Here is a 22,998-nt window from a genome sequence, read left to right on the forward strand (position 1 = left end):
AAATAGGGAATCCTTTCCCCATTTCTTGTTTTTGTCAGGTTTGTTGAAGGTCAGATAGCTGTAGATATGCAGCATTACTTCTGAGGGGCCTGTTCTGTTCCATTGATCTATGTCTTTGTTGTGGTACCAGTACCATGCTGTTTTGGTTACTGTAGCCTTGTAGTATAGTTTGAAGTCAGGTAGCGTGATGCCTCCAGCTTTGTTCTTTTGGCTTAGGATTGACTTGGCAATGCGGGCTCTTTTTTGGTTCCATATGAACTTTAAAGTAGTTTTTTCCAATTCTGTGAAGAAAGTCATTGGTAGCTTGATGGGGATGGCATTGAATCTATAAATTACCTTGGGCAGTATGGCCATTTTCATGATATTGATTCTTCCAACCCGAGCTACGGGAGGAAATTCAACACAATGGCAAAGAAGTTAAAAACTTTGAAAAAAATTAGATGAATGGATAACTAGAGTAACCAATGCAGAGAAGGGCTTAAAGGAGCTGATGGAGCTGAAAGCCAAGCTTCAAGAACTACACGAAGATTGCAGAAGCCTCAGTAGCCGATGCGATCAACTGGAAGAAAGGGTATCAGTGATGGAAGATGAAATGAATGAAATGGAGCAAGAAGGGAAGTTTAGAGAAAAAAGAATAAAAAGAAATGAACAAAGCCTCCAAGAAATATGGGACTATGTGAAAAAACCAAACCTACATCTGATTGGTGTACCTGAAAGTGACAGGGAGAATGGAACCAAGTTGGAAAACACTCTGCAAGATATTATCCAGGAGAACTTCCCCAATCTAGCAAGGCAGGCCAACATTCAGATTCAGGAAATACAGAGAACGCCACAAAGATACTCCTCGAGAAGAGCAACTCCAAGACACCTAATTGTCAGATTCACCAAAGTTGAAATGAAGGAAAAAATGTTAAGGGTGGCCAGAGAGAAAGGTCGGGTTACCCACAAAGGGAAGCCCATCAGACTAACAGCTGATCTCTCGGCAGAAACTCTACAAGCCAGAAGAGAGTGGGGGCCGATATTCAACATTCTTAAAGAAAAGAATTTTCGACCCAGAATTTCCTATCCAGCCAAACTAAGCTTCATAACTGAAGGAGAAATAAAATACTTTACAGACAAGCAAATGCTGAGTGATTTTGTCACCACCAGGCCTGCCCTAAAAGAGTTCCTGAAGGAAGCACTAAACATGGAAAGGAACAACCGGTACCAGCCACTGCAAAAACATGCCAAATTGTAAAGACCATCGAGGCTAGGAAGAAACTGCATCAACTAACGAGCAAAATAACCAACTAACATAATGACAGGATCAAATTCACACATAACAATATTAACTTTAAATGTAAATGGGCTAAATGCTCCAATTAAAAGACACAGACTGGCAAAATGGATAAGGAGTCAAGACCCATCAGTGTGCTGTATTCAGGAAACCCATCTCATGTGCAGAGACACACATAGACTCAAAATAAAGGGATGGAGGAAGATCTATCAAGCAAATGGAAAACAAAAAAAAGGCAGGGGTTGCAATCCTAGTCTCTGATAAAATAGACTTTAAACCAACAAAGATCAAAAGAGACAAAGAAGGGCATTACATAATGGTAAGGGGATCAATTCAACAAGAAGAGCTAACTATCCTAAATATATATGCACCCAGCACAGGAGAACCCAGATTCATAAAGCAAGTCCTGAGTGACCCACAAAGGGACTTAAACTCCCACACAATGATAATGGGAGATTTTAACACCCCACTGTCAACAGTAGACAGATCAACGAGACAGAAAGTTAACAAGGATATCCAGGAATTGAACTCAGCTCTGCACAAAGTGGACCTAATAGACATGTACAGAACTCTCCACCCCAAATCAACAGAATGTACATTTTTTTCAGCACCACACCACACCTATTCCAAAATTGACCACATAGTTGGAAGTAAAGCTCTCCTCAGCAAATGTAAAAGAACAGAAATAATAATAAACTGTCTCAGACCACAGTGCAATCAAACTAGAACTCAGGATTAAGAAACTCACTCAAAACCGCTCAACTACATGGAAACTGAACAATCTGCTCCTGAATGACTACTGGGTACATAATGAAATGAAGGCAGAAATAAAGATGTTCTTTGAAACCAACGAGAACAAAGACACAACATACCAGAATCTCTGGGACACATTCAAAGCAGTGTGTAGAGGGAAATTTATAGCACTAAATGCCCACAAGAGAAAGCAGGGAAGCTCTAAAATTGACACCCTAACATCACAATTAAAAGAACTTGAAAAGTAAGAGCAAACACATTCAAAAGCTAGCAGAAGGCTAGAAATAACTAAAATCAGAGCAGAATTGAAGGGAAGAGAGACACAAAAAACCTTTCAAAAATTAATGAATCCAGGAGCTTGTTTTTTGAAAAGATCAACAAAATTGATAGACCACTAGCAAGACTAATAAAGAAGAAAAGAGAGAAGAATCAAATAGATGCAATAAAAAATGAAAAAGGGGATATCACCACCAATCCCACAGAAACACAATCTACCATCAGAGAATACTACAAACACCTATACGCAAATAAACTAGAAAATCTAGAAGAAACGGATAAATTCCTCAACAAATACACCCTCCCAAGACTAAACCAGGAAGAAGTTGAATCTCTGAATAGACCAATAACAGGCTCTGAAATTGTGGCAATAATCAATAGCTTACCAACCAAAAAGAGTCCAGGATCTGATGGATTCACAGCCGAATTCTACCAGAGGTACAAGGAGCAACTGGTACTGTTCCTTCTGAAACTATTCCAATTGATAGAAAAAGAGAGAATCTTCCCTAACACATTTTATGAGGCCAGCATTGTCCTGATACCAAAGCCTGGCAGAGACACAACCAAAAAAGAGAATTTCAGACCAATATCCTTGATGAACATTGATGCAAAAATCCTCAATAAAATACTGGCAAACCGAATCTAGTAGCATATCAAAAAGCTTATATACCATGATCAAGTGGGCTTCATCCCTGGGATGCAAGGCTGGTACAACATACGCAAATCAATAAATGTAATCCAGCATATAAACAGAACCAAAGACAAAAACCACATGATTATCTCAATAGATGCAGAAAAGGCCTTTGACAAAATTCAACAACTCTTCATGCTAAAAACTCTCAATAAATTAGGTATTGATGGGACGCATCTCAAAATAATAAGAGCTATCTATGACAAACCCACAGCTAATATCATACTGAATGGGCAAAAACTGGAAGCATTCCCTTTGAAAACTGGCACAAGACAGGGATGCCCTCTCTCACCACTCCTATTCAACATAGTGCTGGAAGTTCTGGCCAGGGCAATCAGGCAGGAGAACGAAATAAAGGGTATTCAATTAGGAAAAGAGGAAGTCAAATTGTCCCTGTTTGCAGATGACATCATTGTATATCTCGAAAACCCCATTGTCTCAGCCCAAAATCTCCTTAAGCTGATTAGCAACTTCAGCAAAGTCTCAGGATAGAAAAGTAATGTACAAAAATCACAAGCATTCTTGTACACCAATCACAGACAAACAGAGAGCCAAATCATGAGTGAACTCCCATTCACGATTGCTTCAAAGAGAATAAAATACCTAGAATCCAACTTACAAGAGATGTGAAGGACCTCTTCAAGGAGAACTACAAACCACTGCTCAATGAAATAAAACAGGATACAAATAAATGGAAGAACATTGTTTTTTTCTTGTAAATTTGTTTAAGTTCCTTGTAGATTCTGGATATTAGCCCTTTGTCAGATGGATAGATAGCAAAAATTTTCTCCCATTCTGTAGGTTGCCTGTTCACTCTGATGATAGTTTATTTTGCTGTGCAGAAGCTCTTTAGTTAAATTAAATCCCATTTGTCAATTTTGGCTTTTGTTGCCATTGCTGTAGTCATGAAGTCTTTGGCCATGACTATGTCCCGAATGGCATTGCCTAGATTTTCTTCTAGGATTTTTATGGTTTTAGGTCTTATGTTTAAGTCTTTAATCCATCTTGAGTTAATTTTTATACAAGGTGTAAGGAAGAGGTCCAGTTTCAGTTTTCTGCATATGGCTAGCCAGTTTTCCCAACAGCATTTGTTAAATAAGGAATCCTTTTCTCATTGCTTGTTTTTGTCAGTTTTGTCAAAGATCAGATGGTTATAGATGTGTAGCTTTATTTCTGAGGCCTCTATTCTGTTCCATTGGTCTACATATCTGTTTTTGTACCGGTATCATGCTGTTTTGGTTACTGTAGCCTTGTAGTATAGTTCGAAGTCAGGTAGCATGATGCCTCCAGCTTTGTTCTTTTTGTTTAGGATTGTCTTGGCTACACGGGCTCCTTTTTGGTTCCATATGAAATTTAAAGTAGCTTTTTCTAATTCTGTAAAGAAAGTCAATGGTAGCTTGATGGGGATAGCATTGAATCTATAAATGACTTTCTGCAGTATGGCCATTGTCAATATATTGATTCTTCCTGTCCATGAACATGGAATGTTTTTCCATTTGTTTGTGTCCTCTCTTATTTCCTTGAGCAGTGGTTTGTAGTTCTCCCTGAGGAGGTCCTTTACATCCTGTGTAAGTTGTATTCCCAGGTATTTTATTCTCTTTGTAGCAATTGTAAATGGGATTTTACTTGTGATTTGGATGTTTGTCTATTATTGGTGTATAGGAATGCTTGTGATTTTTGCACATTGATTTTGTATCTTGAGACTGCTGAAGTTGCTTATCAGCTTAAGGAGATTTGGGGCTGAGATGATGGAGTTTTCGAAATATAAAATCATGTCATCTGCAAACAGAGACAATTTGACTTCCTCTCTTCTTATTTGAATACCCTTTATGTTTTTCTCTTGCCTGATTGCCCTGGCCAGAACTTCCAATACTATGTTGAATAGGAGTGGTGAGAGAGGGCATCCTTGTCTTGTGCCAGTTTTCAAAGGGAATGCTTCCAGCTTTTGCCCATTTATTGTGATATTGGCTGTGGGTTTGTCATAAATAGCTCTTATTATTTTGAGATACGTTCCATCAATACCTAGTTTATTGAGAGTTTTTAGCATAAAGGGGTGTTGAATTTTATCAAAGACCTTTTCTGCATATATTGAGATAATCATGTGGTTTTTGTCATTGATTCTGTTTATGTGATGGATTACGTTTATTGATTTGAGTACGTTGAATGAGCCTTGCATCCCAGAGTTGAAGCTGACTTGATCGTGGTGGATAAGCTTTTTGATGTGCTGCTGGACAGTATTTTATTGAGGATTTTCACGTCGATGTTCATCAGGGATATTGGCCTGAAATGTTCTTTTTTTGTCTCTTCCAGGTTTTGGTATCAGGAGTATGCCAGCCTCATGAGTTAGGGAGGAGTCCCTATTTTTCTATTGTTTGGAATAGTTTCAGAAGGAATGGTACCAGCTCCTCTTTGTACCTCTGGTAGAATTCATCTGTGAATCTGTCTGGTCCTGGGCTTCTTTTGGTTGGTAGACTATTACTGCCTCAATTTCAGAACTTGTTATTGTTCTATTCAGGGATTTGATTTCTTCCTGGTTTAGTCTTGGGAGAGTGTATGTGTCCAGGAATTTATCCATTTCTTCTAGATTTTGTAGTCTATTTGCCTAGAGGTGTTTATAGTATTTTCTGATGGGAGTTTATATTTCTGTGGGATCAATGTTGATATCCCCTTTATAATTTTATTGTGTGCATTTGATTCTTCTCTCTTTTCTTCTTTATTAGTCTGGCTAGCAGTCTGTCTATTTTGTTAATCTTTTCAAAAAACCACCTCCTGGATTCACTGATTTTTTTGAAGAGTTTTTCATGTTTGTATCTCCTTTAGTTCTGCTCTGATCTCAGTTTTATTTCTTGTCTTCTGCTGGCTTTTGAATTTGTTTGCTCTTGTTTCTCTAGTTCTTTTAATTTTGATGTTAGGGTGTCAATTTTAGATCTTTCCCGCTTTCTCCTGTGGACATTTAGTACTATAAATTTCCCTCTAAATGCTGCTTTAGCTGTGTCCCAGAGATTCTGGTATGTTATGTCTTTGTTCTCATTGGTTCCAAAGAACTTATTTATTTCTGCCTTAATTTTGTCATTTACCCAGTAGTTATTCAGGAGCAGATTGTTCAGTTTCCACATAGTTGTGCAGGTTTGAGTGAGTTTCTTAATCCTGAGTTCTAATTTTATTGCACTGTGGTCTGAGAGACTATTTGTTACGATTTCCGTTCTTTTGCATTTGCTGAGGAGCATTTTACTTCCAATTATATGGTCAATTTTAGAATAAGTCCAGTGTGGTGCTGAGAAGGATGTATATTCTGTTGATGTGGGGTGGAGAGTTCTGTAGATGTCTGTTAGGTTCATTTGGTCCAGAGCTGAGTTCAAGTCCTGAATATTCTTGCTAATTTTCTGTCTCATTGATCTGTCTAATATTGACAGTGGGGTCTTAAAGTCTCCTACTATTATTGTGTGGGAGTCTCTAGGTCTCTAAGAACTTGCTTTATGAATTTGAGTGCTCCTGTATTGGGTGCATATATATTTAGGATAGTTAGCTCTTCTTGTTGCATTGATCCCCTTACTATTATGTAATGCCCTTTGTCTTTTTTGATATTTTTTGGTCGAAAGTCTGTTTTATCATAGACTAGGATTGTAACCCCTGCTATTTTTTACTTTCCATTTGCTTGGCAAACATTCCCCCATCCTTTTATTTTGAGCCTATGTGTGTCTTTGCATGTGAGATGGATCTCCTGAATACAGCACACCAGTGGGTGTTGAGACCAGCTAGGTCATGGAGACCCTAACCCAGTGGTGCTAGAGGAATTAAAGACACACACATAGAAATATAGAGTGTGGAGTGGGAAATCAGGGGGCTGACAGCCTTCAGATAGATCTGAGAGCCCTGAACAGAGTTTTACCCACATATTTATTGACAGCAAGCCAGTGATAAGCATTGTTTCTATAGATTATAGATTAACTAAAAGTATTCCTTAAAGGGAAACAAAGGGATGGGACGAAACAAGGGATGGGCTCTGGCTAGTTATCTGCAGAAGGAGCATGTCCTTAAGGCACAGATCGCTTATGCTGTTGTTTGTGGTTTAGGAATGCCTTTAAGCGGTTTTCCGCCCTGGGTGGGCCAGGTGTTCCTTGCCCTCATTCCGGTAAACCCACAACCTTCCAGCGTGGATGTCATGGCCATCATGAGCATGTCACAGTGCTGCAGAGATTTTGTTTATGCCCAGTTTTGGGGCCAGTTTATGACCAGATTTGGGGGTTTGTTCCCAACAGATGGGTCTTGACTCTCCAATTTGCCATTCTGTGTCTTTTAATTGGGGCATTTAGCCTATTTACATTTAAGGTTAATATTGTTATGTGTGGATTTTATCCTGTCATTATGATGTTAGCTGGTTATTTTGCCTGTTCGTTGATGCAGTTTCTTCATAGTGTTGATGTTCTTTACAATTTAGTATGTTTTTGCAGTGGCTGGTACCGGTTTTTCCTTTCCATATTTAGTGCTTCCTTCAGGAGCTCTTGTAAGGCAGGCCTGGTGGTGACACAGTCTCTCAGCATTTGCTTGTCTGTAATGGATTTTATTTCTCCTTCACTTATGAAGCTTAGTTTGCCTGGATATGAAATTTTGGGTTGAATAATCTTTTCTTTAAGAGTGTTGAATATTGGCCCTCACTCTCTTCTGGCTTGTAGGATTTCTGCAGAGAGATCTTCTGTTATTCTGATGGGCTTGCCTTTGTGGGTAACCCGATCTGGCTGCCCTTAACATTTTTTCCTTTGTTTCAACATTTGATGAGTCTGACAATTATGTGTCTTGGGGTTGCTCTTCTTGAGCAGTATCTTTGTGGTGCTCTTTCTATTTCCTGAATTTGAATATTGGCCTGTCTTGCTAGGTTGGGGAAGTTCTCCTGGATAATATCCCTGTAGAGTGTTTTCCAACTTGATTCCATTCTCCTCGTCACTTTTAGATACACCAGTCAAATGTAGGTTTGGTCTTTTCACATAGTCCCATATTTCTTGGAGTCTTTGTTTGTTCCTTTCAATTCTTTTTTTCTCTGATCTTGTCTTCATGCTTTATTTCATTCAGTTGATCTTCAATCTCTGATATCCTTTCTTCGCTTGATTGATTTGGCTATTGATACTTATGTATGCTTCTTGAAGTTCTCATGCTGTGGTTTTTAGCTCCATCAGGTCATTTATGTTTTTTTCTAAACTGGTTATTCTAGTTAGCAATTTGTCTAACCCTTTTTCAAGGTTCTTAGGTTCCTTGCATTGGATTACAACATGCTCCTTTAGCTCAGAGGTGTTTGTTATTACCCACCTTCTGAAGCTTACCTCTGTCAGTTTATCAAACTCATTCTCCGTCTGGTTTTGTTCCCTTGCTGGTGAGGAGTTGTAATCCTTTGGAGGAGAAGAAGTGTTCTGGTTTTTGGAATTTTCAGCCTTTTTGCGCTGTTTTTCCTCAACTTCATCAATTTATCTACCTTTGGTCTTTGATGTTGGTGACCTCTGGAGATGCTGGTGACCTTTGGATGGGGTTTTTGTGTGAACATCCTTTTTGTTGATGTTGATGCTACTCCTTTCTGTTTGTTAGTTTTCCTTCTAACAGGCCCTTCTGCTGCAGGTCTGCTGGAGTTTGCAGGAGGTCTACTCCAGACCTTCTTTGCCTAGGTATCACAAGTGGAGGCTGCAGTACAGCAAAGATTGCTGCCTGTTCCTTCCTCTGGAAGCTTCATCACAGAGGGCACCTGCCAGATGCCAGCCAGAGCTCTCCTGTATGAGGTGTCTGTCGACCCCTGCTGGGGAGTATCTTTCAGTCAGGAGGCATGGGGGTCAGGGACCTGCTTGAGGAGGTGGTCTGTTCCTTAGCAGAGCTTGAGCTCTGTGCTGGGAGATCCACTGCTGTCTTCAGAGCTGGCAGGCAGGAAGATTTAAGCCGCCCCTTCCCCCAGGTGCTCTGTCCCAGGGAGATGGGAATTTTATCTATAAGCCACTGCCTGGGGCTGCTGCCTTTCTTTCAGAGATACCCTTCCCAGAGAAGAAGAATCTAGATAGGCATTCTGGCTATAGCGGCTTTGCAGAGCTGTGGTGGGCTCCACCCAGTTCAAACTTCCAGGCAGCTTTATTTACACTGTAAGGGGAAAACTGCCTACTCAAGCCTCAGTAATGGCAGATGCCCCTCCCCGCACCAAGCTCGAGCGTCCCAGGTCAACCTCAGACAGCTGTGCTGGCAGCAAGAATTTCAAGCCAGTGGATCTTAGCTTGCTGGGCTCCATGGGGGTGGGATCTGCTGAGCTAGACCACTTGGCTCCCTGGCTTCAGCCCCCTTTCCAGGGGAGTGAATGGTTCTGTCTCGCTGGTATTCCAGGCACCACTGGGGTATGAAAAATAAACTCCTGCAGCTCACTTGGTGTCTGCCCAAATGGCCACCCAGTTTTGTGCTTGAAACTCAGGGCCCTGGTGGTGTAGGCACCTGAGGGAATCTCCCGGTCTGCAGGTTGCGAAGACTGTCGGAAACGGGTAGTATCTGGGCTGCATTCCTCATGGCACAGTCCCTCATTTCTTCCCTTGGCTTGGGGAGGGAGTTCTCTGACCCCTTGTGCTTCCCGGGTGAGGCAACACCCACCCTGCTTCAGCTCTCCCACTGTGGGCTGCATTCACTGCCTAACCAGTCCCAGTGAGATGAACTGGGTACCTCAGTTGGAAATGCAGAAATCACCTGCCTTCTGCATTGATCTCGCTGGGAGCTGCAGACCGGAGCTATTCCTATTTGGCCATCTTGCCAGCCACTTACAGTCTGTTTTGTTTGGTAATTGTGTCACACTATTGCATTCTTGTGATTGCAGTATGCATGGCATATCTTTTAACATTCTATTACTTTCAACCTATTTGTATCTTTGAATTTAAGGTGCATCTCATGTAGACAATATATAGTGTAGTTGGATATAACTTTTTAAATCTAGTCTGACCATCTGCTTTTTGATTGGCTTGTTTAATCCATTAACATTTAATGTTATTATTGATATACTTGGATATACTTTGCTATTTTACTTTTTGTTTCCATATTCTTCATGTGTGTTCTTCTATTCTGCATTAATTCTGTTGAATTAAATGAATATTTTCTAATGTAGTATTTTCATTTCTTTAATTACTTTTTGCTGTTTATTTGCAGTTCTTTATTAATTTCTCTAGAGCTTGCTACATACATATTAACCTATCAGAACCAGTTTTAGATTTATACTAATTTAATTCCAGCAAGTATAGACATGTTACTCTTTTGTACTTCTGTTCTGTTTCTCTGTATTTTATGGTATCAGTATTACACATATTACATCTTTAAATGTTACAAACTAAACAATACCTTGTTATTATTTTATGTAATTTTGTATCTTTCAAATAAGCTAAGAGTAGAAAGGAAAGGAAGTATATATTTATAGGATTTGTCATATAGAACCTTCTTATTTATCATTTGTGGTTCTCTTCATTTGTTGCGTGGATTCAAGTTACCATCTGAATTTTGTTTTAGCCCAATACAGCTTCTCTCACCCACCTCTTTTGTGTCATTACTGGCAAATATATATTTATGTGTTATAGGCCCAATTTATGTATTATATATAAAGTCTTCTGTGAAATTGCTTTTAAATCAGTAAAAGGGAAAAGAGTAGAAGAAATGCATAGTTGTACTGTCTTTTTGATTACATAATTACCTTAATTGGTGCACTTTGTTTTTTTTTGTGTGTGGGGATTCAGATTACTGGCTGGCATCATATTTTTAAATTCTGAATCACTTCTTTTAGAATTTATTATAAGCTAGATATGTGGCAAATATTGTTAATTATTTCTCCTGCCAGTTTAAATCTACTCTTGAGCCCTCTTAGTATTTTTACTTTTCAGCTCTTGCATTGCCATTTCATTCTTTTTTATAATTTCAGTCTTTATTTATATTCTCTATTTGATGTGATTTTATAACCATATATTCTTCAGTTTTGGTTTCCTTTAATTCTTTTAACATATTTGTAATTAATTATTTGAAGTGTTTATTTTTTAAATCCCACATCTGATCACTGTCAGAGATAGTTTCTGTTGCTTCCCTTTTTCCAGTATATGTCCTGTTTCCTTATGTGTTTTACAAATTTTTGTCAGAAACTTCACATTTTGGATAATATAGTTATGTGTTTCTTAATGATGAGGATATATTCTGAGAAATGTGTCATTAGACAATTTTATTTTGTGAACGTCATAGAGCTTACTTATACAAACCTAGATGGTATCGCTTACTGCACACGTAGGCTACGTGGTGTGGCCTTTTCCTCCTAGGCTACAAACCTACACAGCATGATACTGTACTGAATACTGTATGTAGTTGTAATACTGTGGTATTTGTGTATCTAAACATATCTAAATATAATAAAGGTAGACTAAAAATAGGATATTATCATCTATGGGACCAACATTGTATATGCCGTTTGTTGTTGACCAAAACATAATCATGCAGCACATGACTGTATATTTTAGCAACTCTGGGGTGAAGTTGCTAGGTGAAACCTCTGACGTATGTCCTTGGAAGATGCAGCTTCGGTGTACCCACAGCAGTTTTGGCAGGGCTATCTCTGACTGTCTCTTTTCCTAAACATACTCACTCAGATGATTGATCTATTGCTTTCAACAGTGCCCTAGGAAATAAATTGCTCTACTGATCCAGGTAAATTTGGGTTTCTTGAAGTATTAGTTCTTTAAGTCAGTGTTTGAGATATGTTCTGATCCCAATATTGCTTCTCCCAGGTGACTGTGTTGCTGTCTGGCCAACTTGTAGTTTAGCTTATAACGCCAGTGAATCTATGAATCTGTTCTCAGTTGAGCTTGTCTACACTTACATGCAAGTGAAACCAGTTCCTTTGAGATTCAGAGCTTTCTGTTCTGCAGCCCAGTTCTCTTCCCTGGATAAATTCTCTGAGCGATAGCACTGAAGCTGAGGCTGGGGACAGTGGTATGCTTCTTTCTGGGTGACACCCTGCTTTGGGAGCTGAGCACTTGATGTAGGGGTAGCAGGAGCCGTAGGTATCATCAGCTTATAGTCCTAATGTGGAACCCTTACACCATGAATTGGGGTAAGGGTGATGGAGGACTCAATATTCTCAGTGTTCCTCTACCTGATTTAGAGCCTCTGTCTCAGGAGGTGGGACTAGGTGGAAGAAGGTAGCCATCACCTCTCAGCCAGATTCACCTGCAACTTAATAACTTCAGCAACACGGAGCTGGGGCTAGGATGAGAAATGCTGACATCCTTCCTTTCCTGGGAGATAGTCTATTAACTGAAAGCTGGGTGGGGAAAGAACCTTGTGTTAGGCTGTAGAAATCTGGAATGGAGTGTCTCTCTCCTTGAGCTGAGGGGAGGGAGGAAGGGAGCAGGTCTTAGTTCATATGCTTTGTTCAAATACTGTTTGATATGGTTTGGCTGTGTTCCCACCTAAATCTCACGTTTAATTGTACTCCCCAATTTTGGGGGAAGGACCTGTTGGGAGGTGATGAGATCATGGGGGCAGATTTCCTCCTTGTGCTTGTGATAGTGAGTTCTCATGAGATCTGGTTGTTTGAAAGTGTGTAGCACTTCTTTCTTCTCTCTCTCTCTCTCTCTCTCCTGCTCCATCATGGTAAGACCTGCATGCTTCCCCTTCGCCTTCAATCATGGTTGTAAGTTTCCTGGAGCTTCTCAGCCATGCTTCCTGTACAGCCTGCAGAACTGTGAATTAGTTAAACTTCTTTTCTTAATAAATTACCCAGTCTTAAGTAGTTCTTTATAGCAGTGTGAGAACGGACTATTACACTATTCTTACTGATGATAGACTTCTTTGAATAAATGTTCTTTATTTTTTCTATGCCCTTCGGACAATTTCCAAAGACTGTTTAATGGTCGTTTTTAAAAAAGAATTTATAGCAGCTTTGTTGGAGTTTGCAGAGCTCCTCCAGCTGTCTAGTCAGAAGTCTGTCTCCCACAGTTATTTTTTTAGTAGTAGTCATTACTTTATTCAGTTTATTTCTTCTTGCACACATTATAGTAATTCATATTATGAATAATAATTTAATTTCTCCTAGAAATAGTTTTAATCCAACTCTCCAAATTCATTGACATGAAGATATTTATAGTGTTTTATGTAGTTATTTGTTTTTTCTTTATATATTAAATTTTACAGTTTTTTCTGTTAATTAGTACATTATTTGATGTTTTCCTTATGTATCATGGATCTTGCTGTCCTTCTACCTAAATTATAATTATTTTTTGTATTTCTCAGGGATTCATTCCTTCTTTGATTTTTCTTGTTCTCTTTCCCTAACTTCCTTTCTTGTGTTAACCTTGTTCTTTATGTAGACTCTTGAGTTGTACAGTTAGCTCCTTTATTTTCTTTTTATTTTTTGGGTAAATCTAGTTAAGACTATAAATTTACTTTTTATTACTATAATTGCATCCCACAATTACTGATATGTTTATCATCATTTCTAAATATTTAGTCATATTCACTATGATTTCTTTTATAGTCATTTGTTATTTAGTACTATTTTATTTGTTTAAAAATGTTTCAGGGATTTTTGTTGTTGATTTTTATTTTGATTTTTTTTGTGTGTCAGAGAATGTGGTTTACATATTATAATGTTGAAGTTTTGGATTTTGTTTACTTCTTTCAAAGCCTCCTTTTGACTATTTTTTATTTCTGGAATGCTAATTAAACATATTTATTGGCCAGGCGTGGTGGCTTATGCCTGTAATCCCAGCACTTTGGGAGGCCCAGGAGGGTGGATCACAAGGTCAGGAGTTCAAGTCCAGCCTGGCCAATATGATGAAACCCTGTCTCTACTAAAAAGAAAAAAGTAGCCAGCTCAGTGGCAGGCGCCTGTAGTCCCAGCTACTCGGGAGGCTTAGGCAGGAGAATTGCTTGAACCTGGGAGGTGGAGGTTGCAATGAGCCGAGATCATGCCACTGCACTCCATCCTGGGTGACAGGGCAAGACTCTGTCTCAGAACAAACAAACAAAGAAACATATTTATTAGGATTTCTTAACTTATCATTCAAAACCTTTAGCTTGTCTTTCATATACCAGAATCTTTAAATGTGGTGTATTTTAGGTACTCTCATGCAATTTACCAAATGTTTCTTCAGGTATGTTATGTCTGCCATTTAACTTATCTATTTCACTGAAGTTATTTATTTTTTAACTTTGGTGTTTTTTTCTTCTTATTTCAATGATTATATTTTCATTCTCCAGTATATTAGATCTTGCATTTTTATAATCTCCACTTGTTTTTGGTCATATCCACCTTTTTTTGTTTTCTAATTTCCTGTTCTTAATTTATTCCTTTCTTTAACATTTTGAGGATTTACATTTTTACATTTTATTAAATTTTAATAATGTACATATACTTCTTTGTATCCTTACCACCAACAAAATAGGTTTTATTGCTCTTTTAATCTATGTAGTGGGTGTGAAAAACTGTATCACTTATAATTTGCATTTTTCTTAATACTGTTATCTTTGAGCATCTATTTATGTATGTTTATTTTCCCATATAAGATTTTCTGTTTATATATTTTGCCTGTTTTCCTGTTTTTGTGCTCTTGTCAGTTTCTAACAGTACTTTGACTATAGATCAGTGGTTCTCAAATTATGGTCTGTGAAACTCTGGGAGTCCCTGAGACACTTTCAAGTGATCAGTAAAGTGAAAACTAATTTATTATTATACTAAGATATTATTTGCTATTTCTACTATAAGATATTATTTGCTATTTCTACTAATTTATTATTATACTAAGATATTATTTGCTATTTCTACTGTGTTGATATTTGCACTTATGGTGGGTGAATTACTGTCACCTATTTAGTAGAAAGCAAGGCAGTGGCCTTGAACTGTACTGGCAATTGAATAACTTCTTAGTTGAGAGACTGTTGAAAACAAAAGCCAGGTAACAAGGGAGAAAGTGGCAGAAGTTTATGCGTGCGCTGTACCCATCATGCTGGACGGGTACAATTCAAAAGTACCCATCCAGGGTACTTTTGAGGGCGCAATTGGAAAGTATCTCCGATTGGTGGCTTAGGGGCCTTGCTTACATAATATTTTAACAAAGGGACATAAATCCAATTTAGTGACAAAACAAAGGAGAGAGCAGTTCCAGTCTTCTAAAAGGTTAGAAAATGTGGGATGATAGTAAAATCTGTTCCCAGATTCCTTTGGTGCCTGCTGGTGCTTTCTCTGGACAGATTAGCAAGTATTGTCTCCAGTAAGGAAGGATTGGTGTCCTGCCATTGGGCAAATAGAGGCTAAGGCAGAATGGTCCCCTCCATTTTCAGCATCTTTAACCTTACAATCCTCAATATTTGGGGAAGAAATATTTTGTTTTTCTTCAGTCCCCCTTTTACAGCTTTAGTTTTAGAAAGTTTTACATATTAAAGTCCAAGTTGGTAGCTTTGGGGAGATTTGGGTTAGAGGTTCTAACCTGGCAAAGGGTGAGAAACAGATTGAAACAAGTAGAAAGGAACAAATTTGGTTCCATATCTTATTGAATGAGTCTCTTAGTCCTGAGCATAATAAGCTTAGTTGAACAGGTGAGCCTGATTTCAGGAGGTGGTGTTTGTTATAGGTGAGTTTTTTTCAAATTTGGTTTCTATATGGTATAGGCACACTGGTATTTAGTTGGAATCATTTTTATGGAAAACACAGAAAAACAAAAGTTAACATCTGGAGCAGTCTGCAAACTAGTCTTTGAGTTTGGAGGGCGGTCAGCTGAGAATATTTTAGATTTTGACTCAAAACATTTCAGTTGGGATGGACAGGGAGTGGCAATTTGATAGATTCTCCCAGATTGGCATTTGAATCAAGTGTTCCACTAAACTTTCTGTACATACATAAGTTGTTGTAGTGATTTCTCCAAAGTTTATATCAGGTTGTCTAGCATTAACTTGCAGGGCTTTAGGAAAAGCAGTTTTCATGTCTAGGGATTTCAAGTCAGATGAGTGAGTGGGAGAAATATTGGAAATTTTAGTCTGGAGAGTCGTAGTCAGATATTGGAAGAAACTAAAAATTCAAGACTCAGCCTAGATAATTTAAAAAAAAACCCTCAAAAACAAATGGACAAAGCTAGAATCTAATAACAGGCGCACTATAGTTTTTACATTTTTCTTGAAACATAATTTTTCTCTCTCTGGTCACCTATTTCTACCAAAGATCACACTGAGTCCAGTTTTGTTGTAAAATAAGTTTTAGCCTCATTATAGTTAGCTTGATTAGTTATATAAACTGTAGCAAGGCTGGGCACAGTGGCTTACACCTGTAATCCCAGCACTTTGGGAGGCCGAGGCAAGTGGATCACCTGAGGTCAGGAGTTCAAGACCAGACTAGCCAACATAGTGAAACCCCCTCTCTACTAAAAATACAAAAATTAGCCGAGTATGGTGGTACGCACCTGTAATCCCAGCTACTTGGGAGGCTGAGGTGGGAGAATCGCTTGAACTTGGGAGGCAGAGGCTTCAGTGAGCAGAGATCGTGCTGCTGCACCCCAACCTGGGCAACAGAGCTAAACTCCATCTCTAAATAAATAAATAAATAAATAAACTGTAGAAAGAATAATGATTGACGTTATTATAGACTCTTTTAAAGTTGGCTTTGCTGGAACTTGTCGTAAGGAAAAGACTTTTAAAATCCTCTCCAGGTTAGGAAGTGAAGCCATGGACTCACCCTCAGATTTTACCTGTAGTACTTGAGTGAATTCTTTTCTTGAAGTCCCCAAAATATTTAGAGTATTCTGCGCCTCTCAGAAACTGATATTTTTTTACTTACCACAAGGCTAGTAACCCTGTAAAGGAACCATGTAGACAGGGTACTTGGCCAGTTTCTCCAAGGGATTGATTGGATCCTAGTTAACCTTTAGTTCCTTAAAGTAGCCTGATCATACCTGAAAATGTGACATCCCAATCAAAGCCTTTGTAATATGTGTTTTCAACTGTGTCTTATTATGAAAGGAAACAGATTCTTATTAATGTTGTGCAAATAACTATATTGCTATAAAATAAAAATATTTATGGTTAGTTTCTCAATTCAGAAGAAATCCGAGAGAAAGGTAAATGTTTTGATTTTGCTTATAAAAATATACTTTACCCAATTCCTGCAAACTATAAGTAGCTTAAAAAAAAAGCTTTCTTCACTCTGGAAAAAAAAACAAAAAGTAATCAGCAATGTTTTCAACAAAAAGTCATAAAAATAATTTTAGTCCTGCATCAGTTCAGTCCCACATAATTCTTTTTCTGCTTCATGTTAGATTAGCAATTTTATGAGTCCAGTTTTTAAAATTGGAGTTACTCAAATTCTTACCCAGTCTAATTGTATTATCTCAATGATGTCAGAAATCTGTACTTAAGTGTATTTAAAGTCTATTCCATGAATCTTCTTGAAGATACTTTAGGATTTGCAGAGAGATTTTGAAGAAAAAACAAAAGCAACAGAATAAACAGTAACACATCCAGAATGTTTATTAGGGACCAGTTCTGTAGGCACTTCTGCCTAGCAGCTACAACAATCTCAGACTCCCAGAAGGCAAAAAGATGTTCAGTGCATCAGGTGGTTAAGAAGACAGTTTTATCATGAAGAAAAAGATTCCTGTCTGTGTAGGGAAGTGTTTACCAGCCAAGGGCTAATCCTGCAAGCAGCCTCCCACCTGCAACGTTAACTCTTTTGTGCACATAAGCTGATCCTGAATTGTTGCTGGTTAGTGTGTACTTCTGCTGGACACTCAGAAGAGTATACTTTTGATATAGTGTTTCAGAGAATTTGGGGGCTATTTTGACTTAAATTCAGACTTAGTTCTATTTCAGGTAATACCTTGATATGAGTCAGATTTCTGGAGAGAAAAAGTTTTCTTTCTCTGTCCCCAGTCATACTGTGACTCAACTATAGTTCCAGCTCTGACCCCTCAGGTTCAGTTATTCTATGTGATATTTGTATATTTTACATATCTTTGATATTATAAATCATGATATATGTTAATATATACATGATAAATGTGTACCTACGCTGATGGATCAATCAGCACAAAAAGCATGTTAGAATTCCTGTTCAGAAATGAAACCTATAGAGGTTTCCTCAGCAATTAGAAGTTGTCTGGTCTCTACTCTGAATACAAAGATGGACAGTAGCTAAGTATGTGTACTTAATTTTAGGTTAAATGTGTGGGTAGGAAAGTAAACAATGGCTGGGTCCACTTCAGTGTGTGCAGGAAGCTTTTCCTGAGCGTAATCCAAGAACAGGCAGGGAAGTCTCCCTTGTTTGACAGAAGTAGCAACAGAGCGCCCTGTTTTGGAAGATGAACTCTTCTGACTTTTGGTATTGTAGTGAATTTCTTTTCATTTTTATTTTTCTTGTGTCATTTCAGTGAGAATTTGGGTTGGACAATATATGTGTGTGTGTGTGTGTGTGTGTGTGTGTGTGTGTTCTCAGTTCCAGATGTTGTACTCAACTCAATAAAACTAATTGTGTATTTATTAGAAACATACATTTTTGATATTGTTCATAATTATATGACTTTAATTTCTTCCAAGATAAATATTTAAACTTAGAGAAGTGTTATACCTGAGTTTGAGTAGCATAGTGTTGAGGTTAATAGAAGAGGCTCTGGGACCAGGCTCCGTGAGTTAGAATCTTAGTTTAGATAGCATAGGCATTGGCCATGTGACATAATCCCTGCCTCCCTCAATTTCTTTATGACGGATAGAATATCTTAATGAGAGATTCAAATGAGTCACTATTTGTAAAGTGTCTATCATAGTATTTGGTACTTAGTAACTGCAAGATAAGTGTTGATGAACTAAAAATGAATATAATTGTATCTAAAAACATGTACCAAGAATTTATACCAAATAATGATATTTCTTAAATAGTTGCAATATGTTTGAATTATTTAAATAACCATTTTTGTGTCTTTCTCGTCTTAATTTTTTACAGCTTATCGTGAGCCTCATTATTATTATCAGTTCACAGCTCGATATCATGCAGCTCCCTGCAATAGTATTTATAATATTTCTTTTGAGAAGAAACTTCTTCAGATTTTAAGCAAACTGCTTCTTGACCTTTCATGTGAAATTTCCTTACTTAAGTCTGAATGCCATCATGTTAAAATGCAAAGAGCTGGTTTGCAAAATGAATTGTTCTTTACATTTTCAGGTAAGTCTATACAATTTGTTAGAAAAGCAAATGGAGAACATGTAACTAATAGTTAAAAAAATGTTGTTAATTACTCACAGCATTTTTACGATGTAAACACTATACATCCAAATATATTTTGTTCTCTACTTTGACTTAGTGCTATTAACCCCTCAAATAGAATTCTGCTGATTCGTGTACTAATGAAAAGTTTGCTCTCTCAATAACTTACACTGTTATGATAATTTACTGTAGAGTGGAATTTAGTATAAGGAATGTCATGATATTTAGATATAATGATTTAATTTGTAAAATCATCTAATTATAAGATGGGTTAATATCATAGACCAGAGGAACTGTCTAGCTTAATATGCTTTTCTTAATAATGTGGAGTAGAGGCCCAGTATTTTCTGGAAAACAAAGAATTAGACTTTATATTTATATCTTTATATTTATATATAACATTTATATTTATAACGGTTTATGAATGTCCACTTAGGAATACCTACCCATGTGTTTTTAAGGGGTCTGAGTGACAGTAGAGCACCCCTCCACTTTCATCTCAAATGTTATTGCTTGCTAGTTTCCTTCCTCCTTTTTTAGTGTTTTTTTAAAATTATTATTTCTCTGCTATCAGAGTTTGATTGTATTTAACCATTTCCCTGACTTTCCCTTCTCTTTCTTTTTTGGCCATCTAGGATTGAAGTTTTAGAAGCACAGTTGAGAGGCATGAAACTTTAAGGGAAAAAAAACAAGAGAAGTTCAGCCTCATTTTCTGTCTTTTATCTTCCTTACTTTTCACCTCTGGTCCCTTCTCTTCTCTCTTTCCTTCTCCTCTGCCCTCCCCTCCCCTTGCTATTCCCCTTCCCTTCCCTGTCCTTCCCTCTCTCTCCTCTTCACCAGAAATACATTGAGAGTTTTTCTCCAGCCCCTGGGTCTGTTTAATAGGTAGATCAGTCCTTAGAAAACCTGAAAGTTTGGCTCTCTTCAGGTTCAGCACTTTGTGAGGCTGAGGCAGGTGGATCACTTGAGGTCAGGAGTTTGGGACCAGCCTGGCCAACATGGGGAAACCTGCCTCTACTAAAAATACAAAAATTAGCCGGGCATGGTGGCGTGGGCCTGTAATCCCAGCTACTTGGGAGGCTGAGGCAGGAGAATCACTTGAACCTGGGAAGCTGAGGTTGCAGTGAGCCGAGATCGTGCCACTGCACTGCAGCCTGGCTGACAGAGTGAGAATCTGTTAAAACAACAACAGCAGCAACAACAACAACAACAACAACAAAATGCTGAAAATATACTAGACTCATGAAAGAGATGATATCCAATAGAAATGAAGCATTGTGGGCTTGATTTGCATTTCTCCAAAGGCAAATGTTGTTGAGCATCTTTTCATGTGCTTATTGGTTATCTGTGTATCTTTTTTGGAGAAATGTTTATTCAAGTCCTTTGCTCAATTTAAAATTGGGTTGTGTGTCTTTTTGGTGTTGTTGTAAGAGTTCTTTATGTATTCCAAATACTGTATTCTTATTAATATGTGATATGCAAATATTTCTTCCATTTTATAGGTTGTTTTCTTACTTTCTTAATAATATCCTTTGATGCCCAGTTGATTTTAATTTTGATGATGTCCAATTTACCTATTTTTTCCTTGTGTTTCTTGTACTTTCAGTGGCATTTCTAAGAATATGTTGCCAAATCTGAGGTCATCAAGATTTACTCCTTCTGTAGTTTTAGCTATTACACTTAGGTCTAAGATTCATTTTGAGCTAATTGTATATATAGTATGAGGTATGGGTTCAACCTTATACTTCATATTTTGCATGTGGCTGTCTGGTTGTCTAAGAACATTTGTTAAAGAGACCATTCTTTTCCAGATTGAATGGTCTTGGCACCCTTGTTGAAAGTCAGTTAACCATAAATATATGGGCTTATCTCTGAACTCTCAATTCTATTGCATTGTTCTGTATTTCTGTTCTTCTGTCAGTACACCATTTTGATTACTGTTTGATTTGTGGCACTTCTGAAATTGAGAAGTGAGAGTGCCTCCAATTTTGTTCTTCCTTTGTAACATTGTTTTGGTAATTTGAGATTGTTTGTAATTCCATATGATTTTTAGCATCTCCTCTATTTCTGACAAAAATCACCATTGGGGTTTTGATAGGGATTGCACTGGATCTGGACATAGCTTTGGATATTATTGCCACCTTAACAATATTAAGTCTTTTAATCTGTGAATAGAGGATAGCTTTGCATTTATTTAGAACTTGTTTAATTTCAGCAGCATTTTACAGTTTTCAGTGTATAACTATAGTCCTGTAACTCTTGACAAATGTATTTCTAAGTATTTTATTATTTCTGATGCTATTATAAGTAGAATTTTTTTAATTCCCTTTATACATTGGTCATTGCTAGTGTATAGAAATACACTGATTTTTTTTTAAGTGGATTCTGCACCCTTGATTGTATTCCTTTATTAGCTCTAATAGTGTTTTTTGTTTTGTTTGGTTTTTGTGAAATCTTTAGTAGTTTTTATATAGAAGATCATATTGTCTGTGGATAGCAACAGCTTTACTTCACACTTTCCACCCTGGATACATTTTACACCTTTTTCTTGCAAAATTGCTCTTGCTTGAACTTCCAGCACAGTGTTTAGTAGAAGTGGCACAATTGGCATCTTAGTCTTGTTCTTGATCTTAGGAGGAAAGCTTTCAGTCTTTCACTGTTGAGTATGATACTTGCTGTGGGTTTATAATGAAAGGTCTTTGTATTTTGTTAAATACTACTTTTATATGAAACGAGATTATCATGTGTTTTTTTATTTTCACCCTGCCTTCTATTAATGCACTGTACTCTATTTTGATTACAATCTTTGCATTCCTGGATTATACCCCACTGGGTCATGGTATATTCTTTACCATACTACTGGAATTGGTTTGCTATTTTTTAATTAAGAATTTTGCATTCATAATGGATATTGGCCTGTAATCATATAATTTTCTGGCATTGGTGTCAGGGTAATGCTAGATTCATGATATGAGTTAGGAAGTGTTACGTCCTCTTCTATTCTTTTGGAAGAAAGTGAGATGAATTTTATTTAATTCTTCTTTAACTGATAGAATTCATCACTGAGGCCTTTGGGTTCTGGTTTTTTCTTTGTTGGCAGGTTTTTGATTAGTGATTCAAACTCCTTACTTAGTTATAGACCTATTCATATTTTCTGTTTATTCTTGAGTCAGTTTTGGTAGTTTGTGTGTTTCTAGCAATTTATTTCATTTAGGTTACTTAATTTATTGGGCTACAATGGTTTATAGTGTTCTCTTGTTATCCTTTTTATTTCTGAAAGGTAGTTAGTAATGTCTGTACTTTGATTTCTCTATGTGAATGTTTGTCAATTTTATTGAATTTTTTCCAAAAACTGGTTTTGTTTCCTTTATTGCTTTTTCTATTCTCTATTTTATATCTTTTCTACTCTTTATTATTTCCTTCTTTTTGCTAGCTCTGGTTTTAATTCATTCTTCTTCTTCTAGTTTCTTAAGGTGTGACATTAAGTAATTGATTTGAAATCTTTCTTCTTGTTAAGTATAGGTGTTTACACCCATACATTTCCTTCTGAGTACTGCTTTAACTGCAACCCATACTTTTTGGTAAGTTGTATTTTCATTTTCATTCATCTGCAAGTATTTTCTAACTTCCCTTATAATTTTTTTGACCTGTTTGTTGTTTAGGAGTATGTTGTTCAGTTTCCACATATTTGTATACATTCTAGACATCCTTCTGTTAAGGCTTTCTGATTTCTTTCTTTTGTGGTCATAGAAGTCTAGTCCAAATGACCACCAGGATGGC

The 22,998-nt window shown here is 37.3% G+C and overlaps 1 protein-coding gene across 2 annotated transcripts in view; it reads left to right on the plus strand.

Moving 5' to 3' along the window:
* ZPBP (zona pellucida binding protein) overlaps positions 1–22,998 on the plus strand; it is a 158,208-nt gene that overhangs the window by 53,957 nt on the left and 81,253 nt on the right. For both annotated transcript variants that reach the window (XM_012496730.2, XM_003268924.4), the window contains exon 5: positions 18,958–19,176. In XM_012496730.2, coding sequence (XP_012352184.1) covers positions 18,958–19,176 — 219 coding nt within the window. The remainder of the gene's footprint in view (positions 1–18,957; positions 19,177–22,998) is intronic.

This window comes from Nomascus leucogenys, chromosome 17 (assembly GCF_006542625.1).
Source record: "Nomascus leucogenys isolate Asia chromosome 17, Asia_NLE_v1, whole genome shotgun sequence".
In the NCBI taxonomy this organism is placed as follows: Eukaryota; Metazoa; Chordata; class Mammalia; order Primates; family Hylobatidae; genus Nomascus; species Nomascus leucogenys.